This window comes from Pungitius pungitius, chromosome 1 (assembly GCF_949316345.1).
Source record: "Pungitius pungitius chromosome 1, fPunPun2.1, whole genome shotgun sequence".
NCBI classification, from domain to species: Eukaryota; Metazoa; Chordata; class Actinopteri; order Perciformes; family Gasterosteidae; genus Pungitius; species Pungitius pungitius.
The window spans coordinates 9,889,541-9,912,891 of NC_084900.1; the positions used below are offsets into that span (position 1 = coordinate 9,889,541).

Genomic DNA, 23,351 nt, shown 5'->3' on the forward strand with positions numbered 1-23,351 from the left:
ATTTCACTTTGCATGACAGCAGCATCATTTATTGTGTGCGTAAACTTTGCATGATTGCATGAGTGTGAGTTTGTGTGTGTGTGTGTGTGTGTGTGTGTGTGTGAGTGTGTGTGTCTGTGTTTTGCAGAGCTCACACTCACCCATTAGTCCCCGCTGTAAGTCCTTTGTGAAGCCTGGAATCAGCTTCTCTGTTCCTGCCAGCAGCCTTCAGGCTTCACTTCCAACAGGTCCGCGTGAATAACAAGCTGTAGAGATGACGTTTATCTCGGCGGGCGCAGTTTTGATTAGCAAACCGCTCTCCGTAGCTTCATTTACTGCTTTTAACTCACTGATGAAGATCTGTGGATTAATCTCTGAATGTCAAATATTGGCTGTTGGGCATATTTCTCTTGAATATATAGAGGGGAAAAAAGTTGGGAGTGTATATTGATAGCAAAGGGGGTTAAATTTTGTATATCTGCCCGCTTCACACACTCATACACACTTACACCCTTGGGAACACCCCTGGTGGCCTTCTAACGGAGCGCGTTACAACTGCAGCCGAGGATCATCCGGGGGGGGGGGGGGGGGGGTGAAGAGAAGCATGTGTCACATATTGTAGTGTCTTCCTTTTGAAGTTTCACTTCCTCTCCCTAATCCCAGAATCCAACACAACGTCCCTTTGACCTGAGTGTGTGTGTGTGTGTGTGTGTTTGTGTGTGTGCTGGTATAGATGTGTGTGTTGAAGACTCACTCATCAGCTTTGCTCTTTGTGTGTAATCGTTTTGTAACTGTGATTGAATGTCTCTGTATGTCCAATATATGTGAGGGAATAAATTATAGATGGAGAGTATGTGAGGGAGGAAAATAGAGGATAAATCAGAGGCTGAATCGATAAGTACGAGTCCTTGGGCAGAAAGCAATAAACTCCATTAACAAGGTGCAGCCACATTATCTTGGAGGATGTAAAAAAAAAAACATTAATATTGATATAGAAACCAACTGTGTGTTATATTAGAGCTTTTATTTTTCTAAAACTTCCCTTTTTTGTGATCTGGTTGCTTTTAAAGTGTGTATGTGTTTGTGGGTGTCTGTGTGTGTGTGTGTGTGTGTGTTACTTTGAGGAGTCCCTCCACCACATCTGCAATGCAGTAGAAAACACAAAAAAGAGAGGGAGGAAGAGAGGTGCATGTGACAAAAGAGTGACGCCGTCCTCGGAAAGGTTTTCTCTCTCTCCCACTCTCTTTTTTCTTCTTCTTTTTTTGTCACAGCTTCCTAAGATGTGCATTTATACTGGAATCCAGAGCACCTAAGGTCACATCCTGTTCAGTATTAATAACAAACTCTAACCTCATACAGAAAGATCTGTCTGTGAGTTCTAGAAGAGCACACCCGCAATCGCCCCAAACATCTGCATTGCACACACACACACACACACACACACACACACACACACACGTAGCACCCTGCACCAAGCGAATGCATATGTGGCTAAATGGGGTGACCTTTACAAACAGATCGTGGGGGGACTTCACCTCTCAGAGCTAATGTATTTAGTGGTGACCTTTCTGTGTACACTATGCTAAAAAGTATTTATTTATCCCTTTTTTAAAGTGTTTTTGGGTATTAAAAAAAAAAGAAGTACAGATTGTTCTGTGGGTATTTCTCATTGGAAGACTGTGACTTGATGAAATGATACAAGGAGTATTGGTATGAGTCATTGTAGGTCTGTCCATGTGTGCTTGTTGATTTGATGTGTTTGCGTTGCTCATATAATGCTGCGTCTCTGCTCATGTCACTTAATGTGGGGCGTTGAACAGTACAGCTCAATCTACAAAGAGAAGAACAGACTGTTAGGTCTCCTGATCCCCCACAATCCTAGAGCACTCACCTGTCAATGACCTCTGACCTTTGTCCTGCTTGGTCCAGCTCATTAATCGTCTGTCAAACACATCGTCTACCTGTGTGTCATTCTGTGATCGCTCCTCGAGGGATTTTCAACTGTGTGCGTTTGATTTCATTTGTTTTCTCCCCTCTTCTTGGTACTGCATGGACGATCCAGGTCATTGTGACAAAGTCTTCCAGAAAAGATGTTAAGGAAATCAACATAATCTTACTTTTCTTGTCCTGTCTTCCAAATGCAAAAAGAGTGCTTCAGTCTTCCAGTGAATAAAGCCACAATGACACTATTTTTTATTCAAAAGGAGCAAAAAATATATATCTATATATATATATCTATATATAAATATATCCCATGAAAATGTTGTTGGGGCGCAGTGACTTCCCCTTGTCGCCGGCAAAGTGGGACAAAGACTACGGAACGCCATTCAAACCCACGGGTCCCCTGGAGAAAAGAGCGGGATGGACAACAGAGGCGGGGACTCTCAGTTTGAGGCGGGACTACAAGCATGCATGCGCCATCATTTACTGGACACCCTAAAAGAAACAGTCTTTACCCAATATATACTCTTTAACCCCTTAAGCCCCCATCCTCAACTCTATTATCCGGAACTCTTGTCTCTACATTTGCAATATGATCTATATTTATTTCTATAATAACTTACACAAAGTCAAGGGAGACCTATTATTGGATAAAATTCAATAAAACCAACTAATATATTTGTATGATTGTAACGCTTGTCTGCTGAGAGCTTTCTTTGGGAGTGCTTTGATGTAATTCCTCCAACCAAAAGGCATGCTTTTGATGAAGTATGTTAGCACTGAACTAAGTTAACACAATCATTTTGATCATATGACCCGCCAAGCTTTATGCTCCGCCCCTTTGGTTTCTGTCACACCTGGAGTTCAGTGGCTCTGCACTATACTACCATCACTTCTACTACTACTAAGGGCTGTTCAAAGTTTGACTTATTCATTTTTTATGACTTGTAAGCAGTTTTACGAGTGTTACCATCCGTTATATTTCTATTACGACAGGATTCATTGACATGGATGCATTACATCTGTGCTTTTGCGTTACGACCCTGAGAAGGAGTGTGATTTGAAAGTTGCCACCACCACCACTGCTGCTGCTGCTGTCTTTGTAGATAAGTGGGCTGACCAACGACTAACCTCCGTAGTCACGTGCATTGTTATATATTGATTTACATTGTCCTATTGCTTCAACATTTCAGGATCTGTTTGACAATGCTTTGAACAACGTGGCAACGTGACCATGTTTTTTTTGGTTGTGGAATGAGTTGAGTGGCCTGCACACACGGTCCCAGACCCCATCACAAGGCTGTGAGATTATTTGGATTACCACACCAGTGGAAGACTTTACAAATGCTCTCGTGGCTGAATGAGACCAAATCTCTGCTGCCAGGTTCCAAAGTATAATGAAAACCTCCCCCGGGGGGGGGGGGGGGGGGGGGCTGACGCGGCAAATTAATTCCCCTGCCTTGAAATGAGATGTCCAACTGTGGAAGATTAGGGTGTTAACATGCTTTGTTCAGGCGTCCACAAACCTCTCGCCCATTAAAATACACATACTTAATATGATAACTACCGATTGAAATCTGAACACAAAATTCAATTCGCAGGATAGAAGAGGTTTATCTCTTTGGTGTAATTAGGTAGATAAAAAATAAAATAGAGTGAGAAAGAAAGTGGAAGCTTTGAAGCTATTTTGGAATGACTCCAACATCGAGGTATATTACCTTAACTTATTGTTTTAGGTTATCCGATTACTATAATACCGTCACATCTTACTGGTTACCCATGAAAGTAACAAATGTGGGTAATCATTCCGTCTAATTGATCTTAACTACCACTGAATTAAACAGCAATCTCCCCTCGGAGAGGTCTCTTAAACTGAGTCGGTGCCAACAGAAGCTTTTTATACACTCCCTCATGACCACAGATTTGATGCGTGACTTGAACCCGTGGCTGGCTGTTAATAGTTAGCTTCTAATTAAATTGGCGGCGTGCCAAATGGCCGGGACAGTGGATCATAAACTACAGTGGCGTGGATGGCCGATGAATTTGAGCGAGGGCAGAGTGGCGTGAGGAAACCAGTAATGGGATATGGTTGGGGGTGTTGGGGAGAAGTTTATTGCAGGGGTCCGCCGAGAAATTGTGTGGCAGTTTGGAACGGTTTGATCAACTTACTGTTTTCATTTCATCTCATTGTTTATTTTCGTTGCTTGTACATTGCGAGATTATCCAATTATTCGTTGCAATGTATGACCACATTTTTAGCCACTGCTGTTTTCCAAAGCTCTCCATAAGACCCTTTAAAATGATAGCTGCTGTATCACCTATAATGTGGGTGACACATTTTAAACCACAACAAAGAAAATATTCTACCGAATCCCAGTGTTTCTTGGCTAGGCATTTGATATCGCTTTAAGAGAAAGCTCCGGGGAATGAGTCACTGAACAGGGGGTGGGAGGATTTGTTCAATATGGAAGGGATTCCTTTAGGAACTGAGCTGAGGAACATGGTGGCCCAATCCCAATCGGACTCTGCAAGGGGTTAAGTCCTTGGTCCTGTCACATCGTTGAGGGTTTGAGGGCCATGAACCCTTCCCAGAACCTGACTTTGTCCCAAGGGAATTACCCACAAGTCATTGCAACGTGTCATTAAAGACAGGAAAACCAGTGGAAGAATGGAGACATCAGAAAGGGTAAACAAAGAGTTCAGGTTGTAATATTAAATTTACCCAGAATCATCAAGGAATACAAAAAACCCACCTGAAATCAGAGCATATTTACTCACTTTTTCATCAAATATTAAATTTTTTATCATTGAAGCCGTTTTGACAAAAACATGATTTAAAATGAACTCTCATCTTGCGAGGAGAGGCCTGGATGCTGGATGGGGGGGGGGCATTGGATTTGGCCTGAGTCTCCACCTGAAGTTTCACTCCCAATGGGGGTTAACAGTGACACACACACACACAAACAGACCCCCCCCCCCCCCCTCTCTCCCTCTCCCCCTCCTCAAGGTTGTAATTGGAGCAGACCGCAGTTGGCTCGGCCTGACTGACAGACGACAACAGTCCACACGGACCGGACCGAAACGCACCCCGACGAGTTCGCATTGGAATCGAAAAAGAAGAGCCTCCAATACGAGTTTGAAGTTATCGACTAATAATCTGCTTTTTTTGGGGGAGGGGTGTCCGCCATGAGGAGCCCGGGTGTGTTCCTGCTGGCATGTTGCGTTGGCACCCTGTGCTTATTGGGAGGTAAGGCACGAGCTGACAACAACGCACCCACATTACAGAGCCCCATGGTCGGCCAATGACGTTACTTCTCACTTTAGATATTACTTGCATTTCACATGTCGAAGGCGCCCAAACAAAAAAAAAAAAACACTTGTTGAATTCCAGCTTCCACTACAAGGGCACATTATTGTTTTATTAAACTCGTGATAAAAAGACTTCAGCCTGGCTAGCTAACATCAACATGCTAACGAGCGCCTTATTGTCTCCTGCAGTGTTCAGCGGCTAATGATTAGCATGATTAGCAACGTTTGCTATTTAGCACTGAGGGCTAATGTAAATTATTTTTGCAGGCCATCATTTTGGCCATGTATGACATGACTTAAGTAATGTTATTTCTATTCATTCTCTAAGTACACCTTGGATAAATTTAGGCTACCAAATGCCACAGGAATGGATTCTGATACTTATGGTGCGTCACTCAAGACCACTAGTTAACATTAATGTCAAAGTCAAATAAGCTTGATAACATAACTGTTAAGTGAAAGCAGGGGATATCTTTCAAGGACTTTATGTCAACAGGCCGCAGATAAAAAGCGAAACAAAAAATATCATCAGAGACAATGATTTTTAATCATATGGCCTCCATTTCTTAAGAGAGTTCAGTCTTTCTTTGCTTTCGGCAATTGATTTGGAAACCGACATTTGGTGCCACTCAGAGAAAGCTGCATTTCATATTAAACTTCCGGGCTATCGGTGTCCATTTCTAAATCAATACATATCACAAATCCACATGTCCGCCCAGAAGGATAGTTAGCTCTCTGTATTTTGCGGCCTTTCAGTTCAATTCATGGCTCCATTCATTCACATACACACCAACCGGCTTCAGCATGGTCTGATGCCACTGTACGTTCATCAGGTGCTTTCACCAAGTCATCTTCACTGGGCAGATGGGAGAGAGGCTGCACCATTTGAACCTTTCGCAAAAACTTTGTGGCCTCGCCCATCAGCAGCCACGCTTGCCCTGTGCCTATAGATAATGGAAGGTGCCTTTCTTGGTGATCGTTGCCATTTATTCCAGTCAGTTCCGATCCCGCTGGGGGCCTCGGCTCTGCCAAACGTGATGAATGCTGCCTCGCCGGAGCTGCTGATTATAAATGTGTCTAACCTTCCAATGCCGAGGAGGAAATGAAGCAGCGGTTATGTATGAAACGGCTGTGGAGTGTAATCGTTTGGGTTTTGGCGCGTTCACGCGGTCTGTAGGCCTGTGTGAGACACTGCAATAACTGCCTTTTTAAGCACAGGGAATTTATTTAATGCATTTTGACAGTTGAATTATAGCTTTTGTGTGGTAAGCTGTATGTGTTGCAGCAACGTTCAAGGATCAGTGTGTAGGATTTTGCTGCATCTTTTGGTTGTGTTGCAGATTGCAAACATATGGATACCCGAGGTTTAGGGTTGGCTAATGTTAAAAACCGCGGTAATGCAGTTTGCCTCGCTGAGAGTGGAAACTCGAGTGAAGTCTTTCGCCAGAGCCAGGGTTTGCTTCGTTTTTTCTGTAACGCTTATAAATAAAGAATCAATTCCTGTAAATAGATTTGCATCTTAAAAGAAAAAGGTCTGGGGCTGTAATCAGAGGTTTTTTTCCATGAATAAGAAACCGAAGAGAACAAAGAATAGGCAGGCACCCTGTATTTGGATTCAACAATTGCTGCATTACACCTTTGCAACCTTTGCAGAAAGTCCAACTCGACTTTTCTCGGTTGAGAAGACGCTAAAATCTCTCCACCTGCAGCCGCACCACCCGCTCCTCCTCCCAACTCTTATTGGAATTGTGTCCTTGTTGCTTTTTTCTCAGCAGTCGATGTAAGGGGGTAGTGGGGCAAAAGGCAAGACTCTATCGGGTTAGGAAAGATCGAGAGGATGTTCCATTGATTTAATTGACTAACCCCTAACCTACAGTATCTACAGTATTAATCTGTCTGATTCTGGGAAACATTCACCGCGGTGTATCGAGTTTGCCACTTAGCTACAGGGTTCTTTTTATTTGATTGCACAAAACAACATGCGTCCAATCAGTTGGCTTCATCCTCGCATATCACAACTGTGATGGATTTTGCACAGAGCACTTTGCGAAACTTTGGTTCATTGAAAAGTGAACTTTTGGGTGAACTGGTTCCCCCAAGTACCCTGGTGCTTGCTATTATTGTCTGCTGATGGATTATGAACATTGCACCGGCAGATTCCATGAAAATCACACAAGCAATATGTCCCTCATAATCCGTTGTCTTTGAAATCCTTTAAGCCGTCCACTTGTTTGTCATACAGGTGCGTCTGATCCGGAGAAGGCTCTGTTGAAGAAGCTCTTTACCGGCTACAACCTGAAAGTGCGGCCAGCATCCAGGCCTGAGGAGAGGGTGGTGGTTCGTGTGGGTATGGTCCTGTCCTCCTTCGTTGGACTGGTGAGGCCCGACACTTCCGTATAGTCACTCGCGTGCATGAAAACAAAACAGTGGCAGGTGTGCAGGATGTGACCAGAAACGAAGCATGTCCACCATCCAGCAGCGCTACAACCCGCTAAAGTTCAAAGCATTTTGTCCATTTCCAAAAGGAATACAAACCATGATGTGTTTTCTCACCTTTTCTAAACTGCTTTACTCTTACCAGTCCAGTGGTACGGCAGATTTCTGCAACAAACAAGACCGATGAAAAGGAATCTTGAAACTTATTTTTGGTTCAGTCATATTTCTTATCCCTTTGCAGTCTAAACACTTTTATCTCCTGTGTATCTCCTATTTTATGGGTGTAAATACTGTAACTTATCCAGAGAAACCTGGGTTGCTAAGCCTCTCACGATGTTTGTGTTGGATGATGAAAGGATATTAAAAAACACAACATTTAAATTCAGAACAGTGAATACGTCTCTGAGCCTGAATTGACCCTTGCTAGTAAATAAGGTTTTTACGGTGCCGACTGAGCTGCTGTCTCTGTGTAACAGTTATGCACACACATAAATAAACAAAAACAGCACACACGCCAGGTCACAGCCTTCTTCTTCGGCGCACTCATGGGCACGTATTCACACAGTGTCGCATTTACATAGAGGACTATGGCGAGCGCGCTCCTTACACCTCCGCTCAAGGTCACTGTCCCTCAGGAGAGGACGTCACGTGGGACCTTTTAAGTTCTGGAGTGGAACCATCTTGAAAACTGACCCACTTTGATGCGCTGTCCTTCATCTGCCTTGAACTAGTCAGCTGGATAACAGCAGTGTGAGTACTAATCCGTGGGTGATAGGTCAGTGATGAGACGTGTTTGTGAGAGGGGGGAGAGAGTGAGATGGCTCACGTCAACCTCCCTCTACTCTCCGCCCCACCCTCCTAGCGTCCGTCCCAGCTGTCTCACCCCGACATTCCTCCCAGCGTTTAAAATAGCCTTAGGGAAGCCCCACCTTCCTGCTGGACAAACAATCACAATGCACACGTTTTTTCACTGTCGTGGATGACTACAAGCTGTTTGGTCTGACAATGGATGTGTGTGTGTGTGTGTTTAGAAGCCATATATCTTGATGTCATGTGTTTCATAATCATGGTATGCTAGTCCACTATACATATAGATTCATATAGTAGTGAAACAATATGTTAACATTTGTCCATCAACTGTTTCCTCTACCATTGAACAAGGCCCACATATATAAATCAAAACAAGAGCCCAAATTTTAACAGCAACTCCTCCTCGCCACGGTAATTAATTACTGCATCAAAGGAAAGATGAGTACATTGCCAGGTTTAGCTTCCCTGCAAGTACATCTCACTGCAGAAAAGCAGGTATGTGAAATGTTTATTGAAATTAAATTCTCATGCCACTCTCTGTGCTTCCATTGTTCCCAATGTCTGTGGTAAGTGCATAACTTTAGGAGTAGACTGCTGTAGAAATCATCAATAACAATTGCTCGTACAGTCCATGTTGTGAAGGTGATAACTGTTACATTTTACTTTCAGAACATGAAAAATGAAGAAATGAGCACCATTGTTGTCATGAATCTGGTAAGTGTACTCGTGTCATGTAGCTTCTCTCATGACACTGCATAGGAACCTTTTCCAAAACAAAATGGTATGTCAGCACTTGTTTAGTTTTAATAAAACAAAAAGTTACATTCATCAACGTGCATCGCTGAATCAGTTTTAACAACTCAACAGTGACTGCAGATAACTGTGTTAATGTAAATCCTTCTTTGTGTAGAGCTCAGTGCCAATACACTACAGAAACAATCTGTGCAAAATGAAAAATTATGCGGCTGGTATTTTGTCATGCAAAACAAATGCAGAGGAGCACAATCCCTGTGGAATCAAATTACAAGAGTGGAAACGTGAACAATGACAAATTGGTTATGTATGTAAATGTAAGGTTTCCTCCTTATGTCATTTTCTGTTTCCTGTTGTCCCTGCCCTTTTAATGTATACCGGCACAAACCTTTTTTTCAACAGGAGTGGACGGATCATCGGTTGTCATGGAAACGCAAGGAGCACGATGGCATTGAGGTGATGCGTATCCCCGCCGGGAAAGTTTGGCTGCCTGACATAGTCCTCATAAATAAGTAAGGACAAGCCCTGCACTCACATTGGCATGAATTAATCAGCGGCAACGAGTTGAGAGGAAAAACAGTTTGGTCACTTTCCTCCTTTATACAAAGAAATATCTATGCTTATTTTTTTTGTTTAGGAGGGTTTCTGCATAGGTCCTTGGGGGACATCAGGGTTTTACACACAATTCAATGTATTAATGTAGGATATGCTTTTGCAACAATATCACATGTCTTGTGGGGACAACGCAAATAGTCCCTTTTTTATTTCTCACGCAGAGTTCTGATCATGTTTTGTTTATTTATTCAGTCTTGTTGTGCTTTTTTGTAATATATATTTTAATTTGTTTTTCATTTCATTTTAAATGTATGTGAATAGTTATTGACTTATCTTGATGTATAATTAGCAAAATCTTGTTCTTTTGTGTCAATATGTCTTTTACTATTCATAATATAGAGTAAAGACAAGAGAATGAGCAATATAAGCAATTAAAACGTGCAGCCACAAATGAGCTGCAGTTTGTTTGTGGTGTTATGGATTCAGGGGATAGTAGGGTAAAGGGCCAGGTACAGCCAAGTACCTCTGTAATGGAAAAACTCTTATGTCACAGCGTTAAATGAGGAATTTAAGATAAGTTGAACAGCCGCTGTAGTCTCTCTCTGTTACAGCCCTGCACACGCTCCCATTATCACTGCTGTAAATATCCCCCCGCTCCATTCATCAACACTTTATAGGCAATTAAACAGCATGGCTCCCTGGAAAAAACCACTCAGCTACTTCAGCTCACTTGGAACTGCTCTCACACACACACAAATGCAGAATTGTGTACATCCTTGATGATCAATGCTGATAATTGAAGCAGCTTCACAAAGACAATGTTTTAGGAGGATACAAGCTTTTTCTTGTCGATTCACCAGAGCCATAAAAGCCAAACACTGCACCCTGACAGACGTCTAAATCGGTGTCTAATTGACTAGATGTCTTTGTAGTGCACAGTGTAATGAGCGTAATGACCAAAACCAGCTCTGTATACATCCAGTTTTAGTGCTACACGTAAGTGTGTCCTGTGCATTGTGCAGAGTTCCTCCATTTCACCAGTGCCCATTAAAAGGTTTCGAGTAATATGTTGTTTGTGTTTGCAGTAATGACGGGGTGTTTGATGTGGCACTGCATGTCCATGTCCAGGCTTATAGTAATGGCAGAGTAACCTGGACCCCCCCAGCACTCTACTGCAGCTCTTGTGGCGTTAAGGTGAATATCAACACGTACACAAACACATCTTTAAACTTTGAGACACTGGGCCTCATGCATGATTGGATCTTAAATTGTGCGTGCGTAGAACTTTTGTGGCATTCATTAATGCTTGTGTCCTTACTAAAGATGATTCATTGGAGCCTTAGTGATAACTATACTGATGTGCCTGTGAACACACACACACACACACACACAGTTCAGTCATTACACATAATGTATAAGGATCCTTCACAGTGCATAAAGCCGTATGAAGTGACAATGGCTGATTGCGCTTCGGCTCCATGCATAGAGAATTGATTTAAAGATGGAGCGGATTTGTTTGTGAGTGACGGGTGGCTCATCAGCCCTTTTTGTTTACCGGGACAAATTGCCTGGCGTGCGATTTAGGATCAAAAGGTAATTCATCAGAGATTTGGTCGTTCAGTCAGGTTTGATGAATGAGGATTTTCTTATTTTTCCCTTAATGCTTTTTGCAAGAACTAACCAGAGAGAAAAGAAAGCTTTCTCCCTTTTTTTCCTCATACTTTCCTTGCTATTCCCTTTAGGTAACATACTTCCCATTTGACTGGCAGAACTGCACCATGCAGTTCCGCTCCTACACGTACGACTCGACAGAGATCGATGTGCAGTATGCATTGGACTCGAAGGGAAACGAGATCAGGGAGATCCAACTAGACGAGGCTTACACTGGTGAGAATTGTGGGGAGATGATTGGAAGTAGTGAGGGGTAAAGGAGGCTCTTAGGAAGCAAGGGGAAAGTTTGATGACACATGAAATGACCGGCGGCTATATTCCCCTGCATGACACAGTGAATAACTTTAACGCTCCTTTTTTTATTTTCCCTCGCTGTCCCCTTTGCTTCTACCTATTTTCTGAACCGTAGTCACCAGAGTGTTTTTATGTGTGAGCATTTCTTTTTCTTTGGGTGCCTTTGGGGTATGAAGACATGCTGCCCTCATTTTGCCGGTGTGAAAGCTGAATGTTTCCCCAGAGGGCGGCGAGTGGACCATCAAACACAAGCCGTGCAGGAAGAACATGAACGACGATCAATACGAAGACATGACCTTCTACCTCATCATAGAGAGGAAGCCCCTTTACTACGTCTTGAACATCATCCTCCCCTGCATCCTCATTACCATCATCGCCATCTTTAACTTCTATCTGCCTCCTGACGCAGGTAAATCCACAATAAGAATAAATGCAGAAGATTTCCACTCTGATCGAGCTTCGGTTAGGATCATTTGCCCTGTTATCGCTTTCTAAAACTGCTTATATCACCTCCTAATTGTGTTTGTGTGCTCTGGTCGAATTGGGCAATCACACACTGATTCAATTACTGTCACAAAGGGATTATATTTCAGAGGCGATTGCTGCTTGGCATAGAGCAGCGCTGAATCAATATCCACTAATATAATATACAATATATTAGTAATCATTTTTATGACTATGCTTCGCTGATAACAACAGCACTCGCGTTTCAAAGCATGACGTCTGGAGTCCGTACGTGATTAATTGACATTGAGTTGACTGAGACCTCTTCTGAACTAATTGCACACACACTCACCCTTGGTGTCAAAGGCAGCAGAAAGTTGCCGGGATCCCCAGAAGTGCAGGACCTTAGTCCGTACATACCCCCAAGGGGTCAGTGATCAGCTGCAGGTCCACAGAAGCACCAGCAAATGGCACAAGAGGAGGCCCAAATAATCACAGGAGCAACAGAGGCCATTTCCCCCTACAGCGTGTCTGTAATAAGAAGCTGCTGAAGCCTTCACACACACACACACACACACACACACACACACACACACACACACACACACACACACACACACACACACACACACACACTCTATGATGTGGAATAACTCATTAAAGCTCAGAGACATTTAGAAAGCATATAGCCTACAGCTATAGGTAATTGATCTATAAATACATTGAGAAGAGTTTACCCTCTACAATGTGACAAAGAAATCACTTTTTAAAGAAGAATCCAATACTGTTTACGTGTTATCTCAGATGCTGCTCCATACACAAATAAGAAAAACTATTAAATCAGTGTCCATCTGTAGCAGTATTTAAATCCTCACGTAGGAGGATACTACTCACGTGGGATCAAACAGAGAATGTTCAAGAGGAAGAATAAATGAGGTAAATAATGATCCTTGCAGACTTTTTGCTGACAATAGTCAGATTGTCTCAGGAGAGCTATTGTAGCTTAAGGGGATTTTGGAGTCATGAGCACAGTGTTTCCTGCTTACAGCACCGAAGGAGATGTCTTCCATCCTGGTCTGCTCTCTCTGCCTCTTCAAAGGCATTTTTGCTGCTAATAAAATGTATTATTTTTTTGTTTTTTACACCGTACCTCCCTGAGATCAGCTGTCCTCTGGCATTTTGAGGGGAATGCCTCTCATAAAATATGCCTGTTTTGACATTTCTCAGCGTGGGAGCAATCGCTGCCCTAAAATCACATCAGCTTCTCATTACCCACCAACTCCAACCGATCTGTCGTAAACACAGTTAGTAAGTGCCCACTAAATGCACCTGGGAGGCCCGGCTCTGTTAGTCTATCAGGCTCACTTAGAATGGGGGATACATTTTCTGTTAGTCATTAGGTGACTTACATGGACCCGGCTGAAATAGTACATCAGCTGAAGGAGGAGCAAACCATGTCGTGGTTAAACCTAAAGTCAATTTATTTACGCTATAGTGTTGTGCATGTTATGTTAACTTGTATTATTGTTTTGCAAGTGTTATATAAGGCGTTTTATAAATTAAATTAATGTAACTTACCTTTTGGTTTAGAAAGTATGTTTGCAGACCACAATGTCCAAAACCTTCTTACCAATTCGAAACATGGGTCAAAATTCTTCTTCATGCAGCTAAGTACATTCTACTTGTCCTTTTTCCCCCACCAGGAGAAAAGATGGGTCTGTCAATCAACGTGTTGCTCACGCTTACCGTGTTCCTGCTGCTGCTGGCCGATAAGATCCCAGAGACGTCGCTGGGGGTCCCTATCATTGTCAACTACATCATGTTCACCATGATCCTGGTCACATTTTCTGTCATCCTCAGCGTGGTCGTCCTAAACCTGCACCACCGCTCACCCAGCACCCACAGGATGCCCATGTGGGTCCGTAAGGTGAGGATTTGAGTACAACCTTCTTGTCCACAAAGAGACTTTATCATATAGCCTTAGTATACCATGTCCATTTAAAAGCTGTGTTCTCATAAATGTATTCAACAGCAAAACGAAGGCTAGTATTTAATAAAATGAAGGTTTTAATAAGTGAATACACTCAAGGTAACCAACGTAATTATTACCGGTTGAAATCTAATGCAACGTGTTATTGTCATGTGCAGTCATGACAATGTGTTCATTGTAAAAAAGAAGAAGTAAATATAACAGAATACTTAAAAAGTAATCAAATAATTGTGCAAATAATGGAGGTTGTACTTCAATCAACGCTTCCATCAATGGAGTTGATGGAGTCCTTTGACTGATGAATTAATATAGTGTTAATTACCATGACCGTTTTGAGATGTTAAGCAGTAGTAGCTCGGGTTGAGGCAGCATTAGGTCGACTGTCCTCAACAAGCTAATTGTCCTGTTTCACCATTAACCCCCATCAGTGGGTGTTGCCCTCAATGTACAATATGACAAGCTAATTACAGGCCTGAGCAGCAGCTCTATACTTTGCTCCAAGTTCTGTCAAGCTTTCGGCGAGTGCTCCCCACCGGAAGGCTTCTACACAGGTGATTTGATTTGCATGGTCCAATGGAACTCAACTGCTTAGTGCTGGATGTTATGGGAGAGAAGAACATTACAATTTCTGCTTCTTTTCACTTCTACTCCTTTAACGATCAGTGCCACGAGATGTGGAAAGGCACGGTCTTATGAACAAAGCGACATTTTCTGACTAAAATGCACAAAGTCATGGGCAAGCAACATGTAAGAGATCATATGCAAGCTTTATTGGATACTAGTTGGTAGCAGTGTAGGAAATCTCTGTTATGAACTACAGGATCCAAACTAGAACAGTGCACTCAGCAGAGTGCAGAACTCCGCCTGGTGTGTCTGCAAAGACCACTGCTCAGGCCCCCCATCTACACCGCATGCCCATCATCACACGTTTTTCACTCACACATCTCCTGTAACAGACACGCTCTCACCGTAATCAATTTTAATTCTTGTCACTAAGAGGAGTGAGGAGTCTGTCAGTGAGTTTATAAATGTAAATGGAATCACCCTGACCAACAGAGGTCATTGAAGATACAATCATAAACTACCTCAATAAATATTTGGCTGGTGGGTCAGTATAATCGATGACCCCTGGACAGGCAGATCAACACACGTACACAGACAAGACCAGACTCTTAATCTCTCGGTAGGTTTGGGCCTGGTGGAAATAATAATAACCAAATATTATAATCAAATATAAATAATAAATAATCTACGCAAATATAAATCATGCAGTCATTGAGCGCCCATGATCTAATGGGAACTTTCTCTTTATCCTCCTAAAAAATACAGAGAAAGTTCCCATTAGATCATGGGCGCTCAATGACTGCTAAGTCATGACTTTTCTTTGAAACTAGAATGCAAGTCAAGCTGCTTCAACTCCTGTTACCGTTCGATGCTTCAGTGCAGCGTGGGCCCTGCCAGCAGGGCGGCTATTGAAAGCCATCTGTCAATACAGGCCAGCCGAGAGTTAATTCTAGAGAGGGATAGCCAGTCAGTTGCATGTGTAGATAAAATAGCGGTTAACAGCCAATCGGCACTAGTTATATTTATCAATGCTGAGATTTTGCCCAATGTTTTGCTGGTTTCTCTGGTTCCATTTGCAGTCTGACAGCCATGCAGCACTATGCTTGTTTATTTACAACTGAAGTAAAGCTAGGCCTTTACCGAAGACGTTTAGCACCTCCAGTATCCAGTTTATATTTCCGGTGCTCAAAGACACCTTGAGGGTGGACGTTGAAGAATTGGAACGCGTTAACGATTTGGTTTCCCCATTATTCATCAGCAACTGCTCTCAAAGCTATTCAACATTTAACTCATTCCTCAGCATTAATAGGCAAATACAGGGCAAGTACACTCCAGCTGTCCAATAAATCAAAGAATAGGATTCCTAACAAATCTCTGAAAGAAGAGGGTATACTTAAATTCCGCTTTAAATTAGAGAAAAATGGAAACTGATGATTAAATTGTGAGTTGATGAGCCAACTGTCTTTCCCCCCTAGATCTTCATCCACCTGCTGCCTCCTTACCTGTACATGCTGAGGCCAAAAGTAGAGACTCCCCTGTCCCTGGAGTTAATGCCCCGTCGAGAGAAAAAGGTGTTCACCATCAGCAAGGTGGCGGATGAGTACTTCATCCGTAAGCCCGACTCCTCCATCTTGTTCCCGAAGCCCAACAGGTGAGTCCCAAACGGGCTCTGGAACATCAAGTGTCTCTTTGGTCATGTGCTCGAACATCGTTTGATTGTTAACTTCAACAAGGCTCTCTTAGTTCGGAGTTCATAAATTGAAAAGAGCTCGGATAGTACTCTGTCCTTATCTGATGGCTCTAATTAATTGATATAGGCCTTATTATTATTATTATAATAATATTATTATTATTATTTTTTTAAACCGCACCCTTGTGTAGTTTTTTCTTACAAGATGCTGCTCTGATCATTTCGCAAATTCGGATTGTGCACCTTAGTGTACAAAGGAGATTGCTTATTTTATTTTTATTAAGTGTTATGAACAGGCTAAAATAATAATAAAACATGTAGTACATCATGATTTATTTGGAGTAACCAAATAATTCTATATAATCCGACATTGGTAAGAGACATGAAGAATGCAAGGACCATATTTCATCACAACTTTGATGTTCAGACTTAGATCAGCGGCCCAATCAGGGTCCCTAGACTCCCCTGGGTCTAGGGACCCTGAAACTACATTTCTATAAGTCATATTCATATGAACTTTTAAGGTTGTAAGATGTGACATTATCTACACAAAGCTTTTCCAAATATAGGGAAAGACACACTCCTCTTTTGTTCTGGATGACCTTCAGACGACCTCTATGAAAGGGCATCTCACCTAAAAGCTTACATTTCAAAGATTACATCCACTTGTAATACAGAGTCCATATCTGGATCTCTTTAACGTGAGCATTATGCAAAATAAGTGACTTTTGTGCAGCAGAAGTGATAACTGTGTGATTTGATGTTCATTGCGTTTACATCTAGTTTTCTGTGTTTATTCTTTTCAGGTTAAAGTCTGTGCAGGCGGTTATCTTTAAAGCCAGCTGGCCAGTGTTTCTGGTTTTATGAAAGCTTGCATTTTCCTCATGAAATCCAGCTCTCAGTCCACATTAATAAACATAACCAGCTATAGCAGTTTCAGCAGGTCACATATCGCAGGTCCAAACCGCCCTGTGTCATGGTTTATATGCTTGCAGTAAAGGCTGCGCTCACTGCCAAAAGTAATCATCCTCATCTTTGGAGCCTTTGCAAAGTAAGTTAGCTCTTGACCTCTGACCCTTTGGTTTTAAATATAAGATGTGTAAGATGTGGACAGGGCCCATGTAAATGCTTAGCAAGTGCCCTGGAAAAAAGTAGTATATAAATTAAAGTGCTTTAATTCACAGGTTGAGTGTGTCAAATCCGGCTGTCATTTAGTTATGAACCATGGACTCCACGTGAAGACGTTACAGTGTTGAAGTTAAGTCTCCTGAAAAGAGCACATCAGCTGTCCCCGTCCCCTCTTGTAACGGCTCCCAGAGGGCCGATGTGCGTCACTGTGGCTCCCACCTGTTCTCAGTCCAACAGGAGGACAAGTGGAGCTGCCTGAGTGCTTATCCAACAGGCTCCGTGTCTCCTTGTTTATTGGATTTGATTCAAAGGGGACCGAACCCACAAAATGACATGTGTTTTCATCCCCCCCCCCCCCCCCCCCAATCCAATAAACAAACTACCAGCATGTTGACCAGCCCTGGACTCTGATGACGTGATGAGCCCTCCCTCAGTCCCAGCTGACCTCGCTCAGGTGACTCCGGCTGAACGACGACGTGTCAGCGACTGTGTGACATCCTTGGCTACTCAGCCTCCCTGTTGCTCTATTAATACCTAAAGTCCTCCTTGCAGTCTATAGCTGCCGCTCCCTCTTCATCGTGAGACGTGAAATATGTCTCGAGGGAGAGGCGGGAGGCGGCGGAGAATCGTTGCTAAAATAATAATGACCCCTCGCGAATCGACTCTTGACACATCAGTGCTGGACGCCGCATGTCTGGCTGAGAACTGGTGACGGAGGAAGAAGGAGAAGAGGGGGCGGGAGGGGCCTCTATTAGCAATTTGATGAGACAGCACTACCTCTCCTGAGCTCACACGCTCCTTCTTAATTGGCTTTAGTACATGTCATGGCACCAGACGAGGCCACTTTTAGTTGAATTAGTCCCCTGAATAGTCATTTACTTCTCGCTGATGAAGTGCTACTCGCAGCCACATGGGGGAAGAAGTAGGGAGGGATTAGAAGGCCAAGTTGTGGCTCTCTCTTCCTCCCTCTCTCGCCGCTCCCTCCATTGGATGAGGCTCCACCTCTCTTAGGTCACATCCTCTTCACCTGCCACCCTCGAAACAGCAGCAGCAGCGATGGAGGCGGTGCATTGTAAAGCAGCTGACCACTGCGCTGAATACCAAGCGGCTCCGCACAGGTCACACTCCTGTATAAGGCCTTCTAGTCGGAGAGATGGTTCCCTACTGCCCTCTGGTGGTGCACTGCCTGGCCTGCAGCTCAGGGTTTTTCTTTTTCATTTCAATCGGGGAGAATGCTAGGTGCTTAATATTTGAGGTGTTTCATTAGACAGAGTTAGAGATTAGAGTGTTGAGACAAAGTCATGCCAAGGACCAAGAGTAGATGAGTTGTAGTGACTTCATTAAAGGGGAATACTGCTCAAAATAGTTACATTTAAATTCTATCGCTAGTCTCAATTAGATATCCCCTAACGCTCTGTTCAGTTTTTAAGATTCTATGCTGCGACAGGTCAGGAAAGAATATCCTAAACTAAACCAACTCCACATAATATGCCCCAATTATCCTTGAAGTTCAGTGCTAAATCCCTGAAGCTGTGAGGTCCCTCTTGAGTTGTCATGTATCAACCGATAAAATATTAAAGCAGAGACGTTCTACTGGAGGCTCTGGGTGTCATTCTCAAGGGCGCCCTGCACACAGGTAAATTAGCGTTGCTTTGAGCTACACTGCATCAATTTTGTCACAAGAAGCAATGCATCCGTCCTCCTGAAAATGAAGAGATGAATTCATAGGCAATCAATGTTTTTTTGTGGTGATTTTAAAAACAAATGAAAACCAGACCTGTCGCGTGACAAGTTGTGAGTGACAGCACAGCACATCAGCTGCGAAGACACCCACGGCAACCGCTGGCAGCTGAAGGCTGGTAACCGAGGGCAACAAGTAAACACACACACACACACATACACACGCCTGTTGGCCAGAGCTGCCCAGTCAGCAGATGCAAAGCGGTGACTCCCGCGCTGGCAGAGCGAGCCCGGGGGAGCTCCTCTGACCTTCTCTTTATTCCTCTCTGAATGACGGCGGAGGCGACGTGCAGCCCGCCTCATAAACACGTTACTACTTCACAGCTTTTAATTAGTCCGGACCCACATGTGATCGGCTCGTTTGGTCTGTTGGGACGGCGACGCTTTATGCTCGCTCACGGGTTGGCGCCGAGACCTTTTTGTTCCGCGGAATGTTGTTGGATGGGGAGGCTTTATTATGACCTGAAGGTTTTCGCCTGCCGTCTTCTAGGTTCCAGCCGGAGGGCATGTGCACGGATCTGAGGAAGTTCATTGACGGCCCCAGCAGCTACCTCACGCTTCCCGACGAGCTGAAGTCGGCCATCGATGCCATCACCTTCATTGCCGAGGCCCTGCAGGCGGAGAAGGACTTTGAGGCGGTGAGTGAGTCCGTCTGTTTCTGCTGTGATGCTCCTCAATCTTTTCCTCGCTCACTTCAAATCATTTTGGTTTCTTGGATCTTTGAAGAACTTAAATTGACTCTTCCTTTTTATCACTTCTGTCCTTTCCCACCACTCCACACCTCACTTCCATCCTCTTCCTCACTTCCCATCTCCTCCTTCTCCCGTTCCCTTTTCCCGACCTCCCTTTCATCCATCCATCCGTGTCCAGCTGAGGGAGGACTGGCAGTATGTGGCCATGGTGGTGGACCGCATGTTCCTCTGGATCTTCGTCATCTTCACCACTGTGGGCACCTTGGCCATCTTTGCTGATGCTAGCTTCCACCGCACACCCACTGATCCCTTCAAAGCCTCCTGAAGCAGTGAGACATTGTGCTTCTAGAGCTATACCCATCCCGATTCCCCACCAACAGGGGAGATGATTCACTGTATTCAACTACCAAAACGTCCCCTGGGTATAGCTCCGCATAATCTAACAATTTGGAAACCCCAAACTTTAGAGCAGGCTAGACTAAATCTAAACTCGGATCCTCATATGTGTAAATCTGGGATCACACACTGCTCCTTTTCTTTACTTTCTGTGACTGGGAATCCTGAGATGAGTATTTGCCTTTTTAAGAATACAGTTTCAACTGTTGTAATACATCAGTCTCGGCAATCAGGGATGCAAAATCGGTGATTTCAAACTCAGACGTTTCGGAAGCCCGTTAGAGCACGAGTTCTGTGCAACCAGTTAGTTTTGTGTGTCTTTTGTTATCTGACCTTGTTGTTGTTTGACCAGGTGAGCTTTTTTATTGTACCCTGTCATGAAAGTCTTTTTTGCATTTAACCTGAATTTGTAATCAGCAGCACCCTGTGGTTGTGAAGGGAAAGCCACTGTGGAAGTGCCTTAAACCTGTATTCTTTACATAGAAGTCTATGAGAAAAGGACCATTCACTCCCTTTATTGTACCAGTAAACAGGAGTTTATGGTCTCAATCTCACCGTTCATTTAGTATATTAATTACCATTTAGAAACAAATCGACAATAAGGCTTACTGTGCCTAGAGATATAGATACGGAATGCTTTAGGGCGTAGCTACCATGCAATTGACAGGTCAACACAGCCGAACGCGGGAAGTCGAGGTGACCGCATCCCCTTTTTGGATACAGGCTATGAATTGGGAGTAAATATAGCTGAATGTTGAGATTAGCTCAGCAGCTTCTCGGCCTCAGTGTTGTTATCTTAAGTCCTAACCATATTTCTTAATGTTATCTATTGGTGTAAATCCTCTACTAAAGAATATCCAAACTGCATAAAGTGTAAAAAGTAATTGCATGGTGTTGGTGCACCTGGCATGTGTGTAGATCCCCGCTACTCGTGGGTGAATTTTTGTCTTTGCTAGAGTAGGAATCTTGGTCCGGGTGTGGATCCAGAGTTGGATACGGGGTGTTCACACATAAACACCAAGACCAACCAGATGCTATAATGGACAGGCTGTATGCCTTTCATTTCCCTCTGTCAGAATGTGCCAGAGTGTGGCACATGGATATTTCTGCAGCCATAGTAATCCTCTTTGTATTTTCGGCACCAACGTGTGTGTGTGTGTGTGTGTTTGTGCATGCGTTTGCATGGAGGCTATTCTCATGTCGGAGTTTACCAGCTGCACCAATAGCTGCTGGAATTCCCATTATATAGGAGACCTGCACCTCACAGTCTCTCGCCTTCCCAGACACACACGGCATGCAGCCGTTTTAATCCCACACGACATAAACATAAACATAAACCTGCCCTTTGAATCTTTTGTCTCATTTAGTGTCTGTTTTTTTTTTTAAATAAAGATCTGAAGAGAAGGTATCAAAGGCTCCGTCTGTTGTCAGAATGCTGCGTGAGAGTTGCGACCCTTTGCTTGTCGCCTGCTCTGCTATTATTAAGACTACACACACATACATATACCCACACACACACACACACTGGTAGTGGTTACCGGACCCTGCTGCATGGGCTTCCCTGATATTTCTTGTGTAAATACACTCATGTGTATATGCAGTGTGAGCTCATTATGCCGACTGTGCTAAAATGAGCTTGTTTATTATTGACCTGGCAGCATTAGCAGTGCACATTGAATTGCATTTAAATTGCACTCATCTTCCATACAGTACTTTGACCTCGCACAAAACGGTTGCATTAAGAAAACAGATTGTTCAACAGATGCACAAAAACCCACATCGGTCATTCTGACTGCCCCAGGAGGGCAAGGATTTATTGCCTTGTTGTTTAGAGCAGATTGTACGACCTCAGATGCACTACTACGGGAAAGTAGAAACAGAGAGGGGATGCAAAGAAGGTACATTTTTATGAATAATCTACAGCCCTCCAAATAGAGCCATTACCTTCATAAAAAAATGAAGGATCCAAGAAGCAGCATCCAGAGTTCCTTTCTAAGGATTTCACCTCATCGATCATAACACACTTGTATTCTCCACAACTCAGAACCTCCCCCCACCGCTTCTACGTCAACAACGTCACCTCTATTTTTATCCTATTCAAAATGCTGCACGCTTTCCTTGCCTCGAGCTCACTTCAGACACAAAATCACCAACATTAACGTGTTCTCTTTAAACGCAAACGGATGAATCCAATCAGACGTCTTCTCACTAGCAAAAGCAAGTTTGGTAATTTCCTTCTAGAAGTTTTCACTTTGCAACATCTGTGGAGCCGAGGCTTTCAACGTCCTCCAATTTTTAAACGCCCACAAATGAATTTGCTGTGATGGCTTAGAGTCGTATTAAATCACACTGTGTCAGCTTTGCCCTGCGGTATGACTTATTTTTTGTCCTAGTACCTGCAATTTCTTCATAGCTCTATTTTTTTTCATTGCAGCTCAGACAACTTCAGGGCTGTTACTTAAAGTGACATTACTGCACATAGTCTGGACCGAAGTTGGTACAGTCCATATGCCGAGTCTCAGGTCGGATCTATGGGACAATAATAATAATCCCTGCTTTTCCTTCAAACCGTCTTAACACCTCTGCCAAAGTGCCTTTTCCATTGTACAATTGTAAAGAATCAATTAGATGTCTCAAAACTCTCCCCATAGTGACCATAATCATCTAGCCCAGTGCTCTTAACGGGACAATGGAGGGTGTCCATCACTGCCCCACCACCACACCGCTCATGCTGAACCAATGATGCAGGCAGCATAGCGGTCTCCTTGGCTTCTTTAGACCTTTTTTTACATCTATCAGGGTAAACCTGCTTTCATCATTGTTCTATAGCAAATGCCAATTGAGCTCCACCGTGCTGCACATGGTACGCTAGAGGATGTCACGCCCACCCTCGTGAAGTCTGTTTCTGATTGTTTGGCCAGAAACACTCATGTGTGGAGGTCATTCTGTAGGGCTCTGG

At 43.5% G+C, this 23,351-nt stretch overlaps 1 protein-coding gene across 2 annotated transcripts; it reads left to right on the top strand.

Moving 5' to 3' along the window:
* The first annotated feature begins 4,942 nt into the window (after nt 1–4,942).
* chrnb1 (cholinergic receptor, nicotinic, beta 1 (muscle)) lies at nt 4,943–21,818 on the top strand. Of its 2 annotated transcripts, XM_037480380.2 has the most exons (11): nt 4,943–5,167; nt 7,472–7,605; nt 9,145–9,189; nt 9,631–9,740; nt 10,869–10,977; nt 11,526–11,670; nt 11,972–12,157; nt 13,896–14,119; nt 16,222–16,397; nt 19,795–19,942; nt 20,175–21,817. In XM_037480380.2, the coding sequence occupies exons 1-11, from the start codon at nt 5,107–5,109 to the stop codon at nt 20,319–20,321; spliced, it is 1,485 nt and encodes a 494-aa protein (XP_037336277.1). In that variant the 5' UTR covers nt 4,943–5,106; the 3' UTR covers nt 20,322–21,817. The 2 variants fall into 2 exon arrangements, with proteins under 2 accessions (XP_037336277.1, XP_062417526.1); XM_062561542.1 differs by lacking the exon at nt 4,943–5,167 and having other exon boundaries at nt 7,476–8,415; nt 20,175–21,818.
* The last annotated feature ends 1,533 nt before the right edge of the window (nt 21,819–23,351 follow it).

Excerpts from the sequence above, each read along its gene's own strand:
- chrnb1 (XM_037480380.2), top strand. The coding sequence starts at position 5,107 with ATGAGGAGCCCGGGTGTGTTCCTGCTGGCATGTTGCGTTGGCACCCTG. Across the intron at positions 10,978-11,525 it reads GCAGCTCTTGTGGCGTTAAG|GTAACATACTTCCCATTTGA; the intron begins GTGAATATCAAC and ends TATTCCCTTTAG. Across the intron at positions 19,943-20,174 it reads CGGAGAAGGACTTTGAGGCG|CTGAGGGAGGACTGGCAGTA; the intron begins GTGAGTGAGTCC and ends ATCCGTGTCCAG.